Source organism: Melospiza melodia, chromosome 11 (assembly GCF_035770615.1).
Source record: "Melospiza melodia melodia isolate bMelMel2 chromosome 11, bMelMel2.pri, whole genome shotgun sequence".
In the NCBI taxonomy this organism is placed as follows: domain Eukaryota; kingdom Metazoa; phylum Chordata; class Aves; order Passeriformes; family Passerellidae; genus Melospiza; species Melospiza melodia.
In genome coordinates, this window is record NC_086204.1 from 30,381,155 (window position 1) to 30,393,985 (window position 12,831).

The following is a 12,831-nucleotide window of genomic DNA, read 5'->3' on the forward strand; positions in this document are numbered from 1 at the left end:
CCCAAATTAGATCCCAGGGTTGTCCCAAATCAGCTCCCGGATTTATTCTAAAATCAGCTCCTGGGTTTATCCTAAATCAGCTCCTAGGTTTATCCCAAATCAGCTCCTGGGTTTGTCCCGAATCAGCTCCTGGGTTTATCCTGAAATTAACTCTGTTTCTCCAGAACCTTTCCTGGCAGATTCCATCCCGAGCTTGGCCTGGCTCTGGCATCGTCCCTGGGATTGCAGTGGGAAGTTTTAGGGAGTTTTTGCTGTGCTCCCTCAGGTGTTTGTATTTCCATGCTAATTCCAGATAAACTTGAACAATTCTGGTAACGAGCAGCAGCAAGACTAAACCTAATTCTGTGGTGGTTACCACAGAAACTTCATGAAAATTCCCACTTTTCTGGTGGAACATTCCCACATTTCATTTTCTGGCGGTTTAGGTTTGCCTGGATTGGATATCAGCAGGAAATTTGGGGTACAAATGGGAACTGTGGAATTTGGGATTAGGGCAATTCCCTTCCAGGTGCCTGTGCTCCCGCTCAGTGTGAGGGAATGAGGCTCTGTGTTCCCTGCAAGCTCCAGGACATTCCAGCCTGGTGTTAATCCCTGTTTCCTTGGATGGAGGCCATAGGTGGAGGTTTGCTGGTGAAATGGGAGTGGGGTGAATTAATCCAAAGGGTTGGATTCCTTTATAAAATATTGTTAGAGGCCATGGATGAAAGATGATGGGTTGGTGATATAAACTCCTGAATTATTGCATTATTTGATGGTGTTTTTGTGTAGGAATACAGAAAAACCAGAGGACTGGGAAAAGCAGACACGGCTGGAAAAGATGCCCAGGTGGTGCTGGGGATTCTTGTTCCCACAGGATTAACCTTTGCCATGGATAGCTGCCAGAAAAGCAGATTTTCCAGATTTGCCCCATGGAAGAACAGATTCCAAGGGGAATCTGGAGTTTTTGGATTCCAGGGGTTTGGGCCACGCTGGGAAGCCCCAGCAGGAGCCAAGCACAGCAGCTGGGATGGGTGGGATCCTTCCTGGGGGCAGGGAATGGGACAGGAGCTGCCCTTGACTGACAGGGTATCCGTGGCTTTTAGGAGAGCACAAAATCAACTTGGAGCTCTCAAACTGAGGCTCCCATCAGGGGAGCTGGGGATGGGAGTGGGCAATCCATGAGGAGCATCCATGGGATCCCACAGGACAGCATCCATGGGATCCCACAGGACAGGCGTTCATGGGATCCCACCAGGACAGGCATCCATGGGATCCCACCAGAACAGCATCCATGGGATCCCACCAGGATGGCATCCATGGGATCCCACAGGACAGGCATCCATGGGATCCCACCAGAACAGCATCCATGGGATCCCACCAGGATGGCATCCATGGGATCCCACAGGACAGCATCCATGGGATCCCACAGGACAGGCGTTCATGGGATCCCACCAGAACAGCATCCATGGGATCCCACAGGACAGCATCCATGGGATCCCACCAGGATGACATCCATGGGATCCCACAGGACAGCATCCATGGGATCCCACAGGACAGGCATCCATGGGATCCCACCAGAACAGCATCCATGGGATCCCACAGGACAGCATCCATGGGATCCCACCAGGAGAGATATCTATGGGATCCCACAGGACAGCATCCATGGGATCCCACCAGGACAGGAGCTCCAGGAGCTGGGATCACCCAGCTGGGAGGGATTCCAATCTGAGGGGGATGAGGGGAATTCCTGGGATGGGAAGGTTGGAGAAATGAGACAGAAACACTTGGTTTGCTGTGGGTTGGAGAGGAGAGGGAGCTGGGAAGGGCTGGGCGTGGGTAGCAGGGAAGGTGAAGTGCGGGTGAGGGCAGAAGTGCTGGGAATAACGTGAGAGATACGGGGAGGTCTGGCAGGGCGTGTGGAGCAGCAGCCTCGGTGTCTGGGGCAGCACTGACGCCGTTCCTGGGCAGGCAGAGCAGCGCAGGAGCTCGGGCTGGGAGCAGCAAGCGAGGCACATCCAGCACCTGCAGAGCTGCCCCAGCCCTGGGGACAACATCAGCAGCACCTGGAGCACCTGGAGAGAGCCCAGAGGAACCCACGGAGCTGCTGCAGGGCTGGAGCCCCTCTGGAGCCAGGCTGGGACACCTGGGGGTGCTCACCTGGAGAGGAGAAGGATCCAGGGAGAGCCCAGAGCCCCTGGCAGGGCCTGAAGGGGCTCCAGGAGAGCTGCAGAGGGGCTGGGGACAGGGATGGAGGGACAGCACACAGGGAATGGCTCCCAGGGATGGATGGGACATTGGGAATTGGGAATTGTTCCCTGGCAGGGTGGGCAGGGGCTGGCACAGGTGCCCAGATTTGCTGTGGCTGCCCCTGGATCCCTGGCAGTGCCCAAGGCCAGGCTGGATGGGGCTTGGAGCACCTGGGACAGTGGAAGGTGTCTCTGCCGTGGCAGAGGTGGCACTGGGATGATTTTTAAGGTGTCTCCCTTCCCAAATCATTCCAGGATTCCATAATGCAATTAAAATCCCTATACCTGTGTAATTGGCTATTAGGTACCTGCATGTGTTCTCTGGCCTTCAGTGCCACACCAGGGTGTGTTTGCCACTCTCAGGGAATGTCAGGATTCTTTGGGAATTGTAGGACAGCTCCCCGGGTGGGTGAGACTGACAGAGTGACAGGGCTGAGAAAGGCCTTTCCCCATCTGACGTCACAACCTCATTTCCAAACAGGCTCTGCTCTTTCATCTCCTGCTGTTTATGCACATCTCAAAGTGCAGCTGCTGCCTTCACCTCCCAACACCCTCACTGCAGACAGCACTGGGAACATCCCAGGTTTCCTTTTGGGATGTATAAAAATCCCCTCTCCTTGTGCATTATCATGGAATCCCAGAGTGGTTTGGGTTGGAAAGGACCTTAAAAATCCCTCAGTTCCACCCCTGAAGGAGGGACACCCTGGGCAGGGACCCCTCCCACTGTCCCAGGCTGCTCCAGCCCGGCCTTGGGCACTGACAGGGATCCAGGGGCAGCCACAGCAAATCTGGGAATTCTATTCCGGGGCCTGCCCACCTTGCCAGGAATTCCTTCCCAATATCCCATCTCAATCTACCAGTTTTCAGCTGGAAGCCATTCCCTGTGTGCTGTCCCTCCATCCCTGTCCCCAGTCCCTCTGCAGCTCTCCTGGAGCCCCTTCAGGCCCTGGAAAGGCTCTGAGCTCTCCCTGGATCCTTCTCCAGGTGAACATTCCCAGCTCTCCCAGCCTGGCTCCAGTCTCTTCCTGTTGGGTTCCCTGTGTCCCATCCCTGGACTTGTTCCCTCATGTTTTCCTGATTCCATGGCTGTTTTTCTCTCTCTGGATGGTTTTTCTGCAGGAGGATCTCCTCTGGTGCCAGTCAGGAGGGTGGGATTGGGAACCATTCCCTGAAAGCCCCCGGGTCACTTTGGGCTGTGCCAACCCTTGGGATGGCAGCAGAGCCCTCCAGGCCGGGCGTGCCCCGTTCCCTGAATGCCAGTGAAATATTGCCATTCCCCACAGGCAGTACAGCACTGCCCAGCTGTGTTTGCATGGCAGGGCCACGCCAGTGCTGCCCCAGGGCCGTTCCCTGCCGGCTGATTGTCCATGCAGCACACACAGGAGCCGGATATTCTGGGATCCATCCCGGGAACAGCCGTGACTCATCAGCTGCAGCGGCAGCCAGGAGATGAGGAGCTATTTATTACAGCTCTTCCAGGCTGTGAATGCTTCTGAGCAGCCAGTTCAGCTAGGAATTATGTAATTATTCCTCCTGGATGCTTTCTCTTATTGGTTTGTAATTACAAAATCTTCGCAGCGCACTCCTGGATTTTCAGATGAAATCCTGGGAATGACTTCATGTGAGGAGAAGAGAGAAATTCGATCTTCCCTTATTTATGTTTGTGTTGTTTGGCTTTAGCAGAGATGGATTTGCACAAACTTCACCTTTTTTTTTTTTTTTTTTTTTTTGGTGAAACAGTTTCACTCCTCGTTTACTGGTTTGGAAGTTGATAAACAAATGTTTGGGATGAAATCATCTGGCCTTGGAAGCTGGCGGGAGGGGAATTCCATGTGGGAGTTGCCGGCTGGTTGGGTGGGAGAAGGGCTGGATGTGGAGCTGCTGGAGTTGTCCTCATGCCTCCCAAACCTGCTCATCCCAGGGAGGGGGAGCTGCCCTCCCCAGCTCTCCTGGTTCCCATCAGCAGCCACACTGCCCGTGCCTGCTCATCCCACCAGGGACAGGAGATCATTGCAACCCTTCCTCCTGAAACAGGGAGGAAGGTGGGTGTGAAACCCTCTGAGGCTGCAGGAACAGGAGCTGGGGGGTTCCTGGTGCCCCCCACAGCCCCTGGAGCTCTGGAGCAGCATTCCCAGCCCTGTGGGCAGCAGATCCTCTGCCCCATGCTCAGGGCAATCAGGATCAGGATCAGGATCTGCTCTGTGGCATCCAGGAGAGCCAAAAGCAGGGAACTGGGGATCTGGCTCCACTCGTGCTTTGCTGAGGGGTTGGGTAAATATTTCTCAGTTTTAATCCCCGATAAAAGAGCTAAAGCCACACCCTTGGATTTATAATCTCAGAACTGTGCTATAAACTCATCACAGCCTGAGCGTTCCAAAAGTCACACGGAGGGTGAGCTGGCAGAGCTCTTGGAAAGCTCTAAATCACATTTCAGTGCCCAGTTATCCTAGGGAAGTCTATTATTCTTACACTGATCATGGATAATTTGGCTCTAATCTTTATTCTATGCTCTGTTTTGATTTTGCTGGTCAATTTTTATCACTCCCTTAGGAAGAAACGTTTAAATATGGTTTGGCAATGAGTTTGGAAGGGGAGATTAATTCAAAATCTGCAGGTGGTGATGGAATGGGTCTGTCTCAGGTGCATCACTTGAGCTCCTATTGGCTGTGCGAGCTCCCCAGGACAGAGATTTACTGGGGCACAGTGGCTCTGAAGGAGAGGCTCTGTCTGTATCTCTCCATTTAAGTGCATAAAAGAGCTCTGGAAAATCCAGAGAATAAATATTGGCTGAAGGAATTGAGGTGTGTGAGTGAAGGCTTGAAGTGGGGCTGTATTGAATGTCCCAGTTTCCCTCAGATCACAAAAAGCTCTGACATTTTTCATCCATAAAGACATTAAATTGTTTGGAGTGGAGGCTGGAAGAACAAGCTGACCCCCTTTTGCTTTGCTGCGTCCAAATTGTGCAGTGTAAGAATTATTCCATTAAACTCTGCCCTCACTGCAGCTCTCCCAGACCAGTTTAACTCCAGGAATGAAAGCCCAGCTGATGACAGATGGAATATGATGGGTTCATTTCAGATTAAGAGCGTTAAAAAGTGGGTTCTGGCAAGGAAAAAAAAATACCATGTTTTCCTGAGGAGACACAGGAAATTGTCAAAGCTCTAAGAAATTGTCACCTTGCATGAGATCTGACCTGGCAGCACAGCAGCTTGGAGGAGGAATTGTGTGAGGCTGACAAAGGTCAGCTCTTCATCCAGGCTGGGAGGGGCTGGGGCTGCAGGGGTTCACAGGCAGGGGAACATCCCATGGAATCATCCTGTCCCCTGTGCCCTGGGCAGGGACAGTCCCACTGTCCCAGGGTGTCCCAGTGTCCAGCCTGGCCTTGGGCACTGCCAGGGATCCAGGGCCTGCCCACCCTGCCAGGAGCAATTCCCAATTCCCAATGTCCCATCCATCCCTGGGAGCCATTCCCTGTGTGCTGTCCCTCCATCCCTGTCCCCAGCCCCTCTGCAGCTCTCCTGGAGCCCCTTCAGGCCCTGCCAGGGGCTCTGGGCTCTCCCTGGATCCTTCTCCTCTCCAGGCTGGGCATTCCCAGCTCTCCCAGCCTGGCTCCAGGCCTGCAGCAGCTCCTTGGATCTTTACAGAGCCAGAGATGGAGTTTCTGAGTGTTGCCCAGCCCCTCATGTCACCCTTCAATAAACTCTGGAGTTCCATCCTCCCTTCAGAGGAGCTGGAGTTTCTCCTGCAGGGCTCCAGGCTCCCAGCAGGACTGCCAGCCCAAATCCTCTCTCTCTCTGCCTCTCCAAGTTTGTAAATTTGCCTGTCACCTATTTTTATGCAGTTTAATATCTTTCCTGTGGCTTCCTTTTCTCTCCTGTTATTAGAGAAGCCAAGGAAAGGCTCTCCTGGGCATGAGTGAGGAGCTGTGTAATGGGTTGCAATGGCTCCTTCCAAGCCATTGTGCTCTGCCTTGTGAATATCTATTTAATCAGTGGGTTTAAAAGAGCTGATTTGTGCTGAGTGATTTTTCTTTCTTAGACTGCAGCAAGAACCTCATCCTCTTGTGAGGATGCAGCACAGGCAGTCCAGCTATTCTGGGCTTCAATGGCCCCATTGAGCTGGGAAGAGGTTCAGGAGCAGGGATCCATTGAGATGATTGTGGCAAGGAGCTCTGCAGGGATGAAGCACGGGGTTTATTAACTCAGCCATTCCACTCACTCAGGAGCTGGGCTGTGTTTTCTACTCACAGATTTGCTGTGCTTTAGGAGCGAGGCCAGCTCTGGATGTTTGAGAGGCACCCAGCTTTCAGTGTTGCTGCTGGAGGGAGCTTTGCTGTGTCAGAGCTGCCCTCGGCACGTGTGCCTGAGGTGGCACTGCTGCCTCTGTGCCCCCAGGACAGGCACAGGGGCCCAGAGCCACCAGTGTGGCCATGGTTACCTTCTCAGGCTGTCTCGGTGGCTTTTGGCTTCCCCCTCATGGAAAAGGCTTGGGGTTCATCGAGCCTTTGCTCGCTGCAGGTACAAATTTAACCTGAATTTGGGTCTGTGAGTGATGAGTGAACAGCAATCAGAGAATTAGCTTCAATCCCAGAGAACATCCCTTGCAAGAGCACAGTGCAAAGCCATCGTGGGTGTGCTGTGAGCAGCAATAAATCTCTGACCCGAGCAGGGTGAGCCCTGCCCAGCTGCCCAGGCTGGCACACGCTGCTGCCCTGCCTCCTGAGCCCTGCACACCCCCCTGCCCAAACACAGCAGCACCTTGGCACGAGGCACAGCCCGACTGTTCTGGCTGGGAGCTCAGCACAGGAGGCTCTGGCACAAGGCTTTTGTTGTCCTCTCCTTATCTTGTTTGCTCCTCACATGATCACCAGCAGGCCCTGGCTATCTGTGTGGCATTTGCTGTCCCCTGGGTCAGCTGTTCTGCAGGGTGACACCGGGGTATTAATAGACAGTGTCACGCTGGGCTCTGGCTGAGGGCTATCAGGACAACCCCCTGTTTGCCTCTCAGCCTGGCTCTGCATGCTGATGGTTCCCAGAGGCTGTCAGGGCCAGCAGCCAGCCCAGGAACATCCACACAGTGCCACCAACACCTCCTGACCTGGGAACCCCGACAAGGACAAAAGGAGACGGGTTCCTGCTGGAGGCAGGGTCACCCAGAGCTGTGGCACAGGGACACATCCAGGTGGGCTCGGAATATCCCAGGAGAGAAGCTCTGTGACCTCCCTGGGCAGCTGCTGCAGTGCTCTGCCACCCTGAGAGCAGAAAAGTTCTTCCCCATGTTCAGGTGCAATTTGGGTTTTAGTGTAGGGCCATTGCTGCTTGTGGCACCACTGAAAGGCCTGGAACCATCTATTCCAGCAGCTCCTCGTCATTTCAGGTGTTTTTATCAGCTCCTCACTAATTTCAGGTGTTCCCAGCAGTTCCTCACCAGTTTCAGGTGTTTTTATCAGCTCCTCACTAATTTCAGGTGTTCCCAGCAGTTCCTCACCAGTTTCAGGTGTTTTTATCAGCTCCTCACTAATTTCAGGTGCTTTTTATCAGCTCCTCCCTAATTCCAGGTGTTTTCACTAAAGCCTCACTAATTTCAAGTGTTTTTTATCAACTCCTCACTAATTTCAGGTGTTTTAATCAGCTCCTCACCAGTTTCAGGTGTTCCCAGCAGCTCCTCAGCAGTTTCAGGTGTTTTTTATCAGCTCCTCACTAATTTTAGGTGTTTTCACTAAAGCCTAGGGGTTTTCACTAATTTCAGGTGTTTTCATTAAATCCTCACTAATTTCAGGTGTTTTAATCAGCTCCTCACCAGTTTCAGGTGTTCCCTGCAGCTCCTTACCAGTTTCAAGTGTTTTAATCAGCTCCTCCCTAATTCCAGGTATTTTCTCTCCTGTGTTCCATCAGTGAACTCCAGCATCTCTCCCCCCCATGGCAGTAACCCCTCAGTGCCTGCTCTCCACAGGTCTCACCACCCCAAATGTTTCCACACGGTGAGTCAATATTTTTAAATGGATCCACTTTGGCCATCGACTGCCTCTGCCTACTCATTCTTCATTAGCTCAGGTCAAACCCTTTATCAATAGCCCAAAACCCCCAGGATGGCTCAATTCTCATTAGCTCGGGAATGGAGCTGTAACTGCAATCAGATACAATGATTTTGTGCCAGGCCCACACATTTGTGCTTACTCACACTGCAAACTTCACCTTCTGTGTAATTAAGCATTAATTAATTGTACCAAGTGCTCTGCTTGTATTTATCCCAAATTTCCAAGTGGCTGTGGCTGCTTTGTTGTGTTGTTTGATGCTCCTGGACTTGATGACTTGTTTCGGATTTTAGTTTTGGGCTGGTTTTGCTCAGTGCCCCCACATCTCTTATTTCTTTTGAAAAGCTTTGTGGTTTGCAGGAAGTGACTCCAAAACAGTGATTCCAGCAAGTGATTTTCAACATGAAACAGAGCTTCTAAGGGATCATTAATTAAGGAAGATCAAAATAAGCCCCGGAGCAGGTCTGGAGAGGATTTGCAGGTCTAGGGAACATTAACAGCGTTATTAAATGATATTTTGGGTGCCAGCAGCGCTCTATCTGTTTTCACATCAGGGAAATCATCCCAAGAGGGTTTGATTTGCTGCCTGACCCCACCATTTGGCACAAACCACGTGAAATGTGCTGCAGGAGTTCTGCCCTGCCTGGATTTTTGGCCTCACAATCATTCCTTTAAAAGGTTTTGTTCCTGCTGCTCACCACCTCTGACTTCTCTCCACGCTGGGGAAGCTTTTCCTTCTGCTAAATCCAGTGTGCTGTCCTGAGTGATTAAAGCTCATTGCAGACCATGTGATTTAACAGCAGAAAATGAAAATCTGGGGTTTAGCTTGACCCTCCTTCCCCCCCTTTTGTTTTGCAGCTGCCCGAGGAGGAGGGGAGGCAGTGTGGGCAGGCAGAGCTGTCCCTTCCGCCTCACTGGCCTTGGGAAAAATGCAAATTTATGGAAATACTGTCTGGGCTGGCAGGCTTTGTATTCCCTGGCTGTGCCTGGCGAGCTGGGCTGGGCATTTCACAGAATTGTGGAATCACGGAATGGTTTGCGTCGGAAGGGATCCTAAAGCTCCTCTCGTTCCTGCCATGCAGGGACACCTCCCACTGTCCCAGGTGCTCCAGGCTGGCCTTGGGCACTGCCAGGGGTCCAGGGCCTGCCCACCCTGCCAGGGAACCATTCCTTATCCCCAGTCCCTCTCCTGCCCTCCTGGAGCCCCTCTGTGCCCTGGAATGGCCTTCAGGATCTCCCTGGAGCAATGTTTCATGAGTTACACTATTAATCCCACCAGGAATAACATCAAGTTGGTGTTTACCCCCATCACTCCCACAGGAAAGCTGTTCAGTGCTCTGGCTGCTCTCGAGGCACAGATTTCCCTCTGATTTCCAACCTCAGTTTATTCCTGTCCGTTTTATCCCCTCTTGTTTTCACACCAGCGTTGTTCTTTGGTGATTTCCTTTGGTGCCTTTGCCTCAGGCCCTTGTGACACCCCTGTGTGGGGACAGCAGGCGCCATTCCCAGCCATGGCTGTGATCCCTGTGCCAGACCCCTCAGACAGAGCAAACCCTTTGTGCCAACGGGCCAGGACTTGCTATCCCTCAGATTCACCCCTCAAACAGCAGCAGGTGGCAGATGCTCCTGAGCTGGATGACGCAGCCTTTGCACGGAGCTCCTGCTGGCCCTGAAATGATCAATGAGAGCTCTGAAAAGATGGCCCTTGGAATCACATCCCTGGGCTCTGACATTTGCTATCACAGTGTCCTTTCCCGTGGATAGGAGAGATGGGGAGTGCAGGCATTTGAGAGATGTGAAGCAGGGAAAATTTTGCTGAAATGTACCCAGCTGGATTAATTATTGTTAAAGGCCGAGTCTCCAAAGGATTTAAAGATCTGAATACCATTTTAGGACATTTCACTGTCTTTTTACTGACAGGCTCCACGGATCCCAATTATGGAGATAAATCCAAAAACCAGGTCAAATAATTATTCCATGAATCAAATGGAAAGGCTGGATGCATTTCCGAGCACAGCAGCTTTCCACGCACCCATTGCTGGAGTTTTGGATACCATGCAAGGGCTGGGGGAATTTAAAAAATTAGTGCAGGAAATGTGTAAATCTTCTACCTCAAAGGCTGCGTGTTCAGCTCAGGTGAAATGGAAACTCTGTGGTGTCTGTAAGTTGTCACCACGGTTGTCACTTTGTTCCTGTCTCCTGTGTGGCTGACAGCAGATGAGAGGAGCTCTGTGGAGTGGGGCCGGCCGGAATGCAGCAGCTCAGAGCTTTCCCCCTGCTTGGAAAGGCAGAAGTGCCTCTGGAGCCGTGCCAGGGTCTCTGTTTAAGGGCAGGAGGGAATAAAGCCTGGCTCTGGCCAGCAGCCTCCTGATGCTCTGGCTGTCTGTGGATCCGGGAATGCTTTCCTGAGTGCTGGGAGCTCAGGGTGTTTGTGCAGGGGACCCTGGAGACCCCTGCTGAAGGCCTGGCTCTGCGAAGGGAGTTAAGTGCAGATTGCACTTCAGAGGGGTAGCACATCCTTGAGGATGCATCAATAAAAGATGGAATATAGGACTGGAATTCCCCTTCCATTGCCGGTAATGTCCCAGTGGGGAAAGGCAGGGCTGGACCCCGTGTTCCCACTTGCTGGGTGGAATTACCCCCCCCACTGGTTCTGGGAAGGAATCAAGGCTTGTCCAGAAGGGCTGGAGGGTGTCCTGGAGCCCCACCAGAAGACACCAGTGTCCCTGTCACATGAGCCAGGCCACCACAGGCAGCCTCCAACATCCGTGTGCTGTGGATCGGGAGACAGTCTGAGAAAAGCTACAGGGCTTGGCTGGAGCTGGGAGAGCTGGGAGAGCTGGAGTGACACTGAACAGAGCAGAGCAGCCAGGCCAGGCTGGGGCAAACACTGGAAGCATCTGTGCCGTGGGACAGCAGTGTCACAGAGCAGGCGCTGCCACAATCCCGGCTCTGGAGCACCGTGCTGTCCCTGTGCCACCTGTCCCACAGCCACGAGCCATCCCAGCTCTCCCCACCGGGAAAAGGGGCAGCTTTCCCCCGGGGAGGCTCAGCTGGTGCTGGAGATGTGGGAGGGTGGGTGGAGGTGTGGGCAGAGATGCCTGGAGGGTGAGCAGAGCTGTCAGAGCTGCACAGGAGCAGCACCACAGAACCCTGGGGAGTCTGACTGGGAGGGACCTTCAGGCTCATCAGGACACCTTGCACTGTGCCAGGGACACTGCCAGGGATCTGGGGGCAGCCACAGCTGTCTGGGCACCCTGTGCCACTCATACCTTGCTATACCTCAGCTGGGTAGGAGGGGAAGCAACTGCTCCATCAGTTGTCAGCTGGAATGTTTTCAGGAGGAAAAATCCCTTAGGAAATGGCATTGCTGCCCATGTTGGGAGTGATCACACTCACATCCATATGTTTTTCCAAGCTCTGGAAGTAAAAATACAGGTGGGATGTCTGCTTTGTTTGACTGTGCCTTGCGTTTTCCAGAGATTAGTGGCAGAAAACCATTGGAAGAGGATAAAATAGTCCAGGATGAACATTTGGAAAAATAACAACTGGATTTTAGCACTCAGGATTCCTTCTCTGGGGGACTTAAAACAACCCCATGATGTTCACTTGTTACAGGATAATGTCGAGCTTCTTATCTGTAGTAAACATTAAAAGGATTAGGCTTTTTGGAATCCTTTGTGCTAAGAGAGAATACAAACTCATTTTTACCTCCTGCTGTACTTTTCCAGCCCTCTCCTGGTGGCTGCTCCAGCCCAGCACAGTGCTGGATACAACCCCTGACATTTGCTGTGCAAACCAGGAGCCTCCCCAGGGTGCTGCTGGATGGGTTCTGAGAGCTGGGAGGGCTCTGGGGACTCATTTTTACCTGCTGAAGGTGGGTTTGGGTTGCAGAGAGCAGCAGCAGCTCTCGGGTCTGTTTTGGGCTCTGCTGTGAGCAGGGCAGGGGCTCTGGTTGTTCTGTCTCTGTTGTACCCACTGAGCAGGAGGACAGGAACAGAGAGTGAATTAAAGTCACAGAATGGTTTGGATTGAAAGGAGCTTAAAGATCATCCAGTGCCACCCCCTGCCAGGGCAGGGACACCTCCCACCAGCCCACTTTGCTCCAAGGCCTGTCCGACCTGGCCTTGAACTTCTTTATTCAGAGATTACAAAGTCAAGTAAACACATATTTTTGCTTTTGGATACATGCAGAGGCTTAATGATGTGTTTAGCAGCAGCTGACAGCTTCTGTTGCAAACACTTCAGTCAGTGCTGCCGGGCTCCTGTGCCAGGCAGCTGTGACAGCACAGGGAGGGGCTGCAGGGGCTGCTGCCTTGTGTGGGGACACTGAGCTCTGGAGATTGTGGCATCACGGAACCACAGACCAGGCTGGCTTCTATGGCACCTTAAAAATCATCCCATTCCACCCCTGCCACGGCAGGGACAGCTTCCCCTGCTGCTCCAAACCCCAGTGTCCAGCCTGGCCTTGGGCACTGCCAGGGATCCAGGGGCAGCCACAGCAAATCTGGGAATTCTATTCCAAGGCCTGCCCACCCTCCCAGCCAGGAACAATTCCCAATATCCCAGTAT

General features: G+C 52.7%; 1 protein-coding gene across 4 annotated transcripts in view; it reads left to right on the forward strand.

Moving 5' to 3' along the window:
- PDE4B (phosphodiesterase 4B) overlaps window positions 1–12,831 on the forward strand; it is a 176,094-nt gene that overhangs the window by 96,631 nt on the left and 66,632 nt on the right. Inside the window, exon 1 of one of the 4 annotated variants that reach the window (XM_063166286.1) lies at window positions 8,129–8,205. The exons of the other annotated variants lie outside the window; for them this stretch is intronic. Within the exon in view, the coding sequence (XP_063022356.1) occupies window positions 8,144–8,205 (62 nt within the window). The 5' untranslated portion in view covers window positions 8,129–8,143. Of the gene's footprint in view, window positions 1–8,128; window positions 8,206–12,831 lie in introns of those variants that run through there. 4 annotated transcript variants of the gene reach the window in all.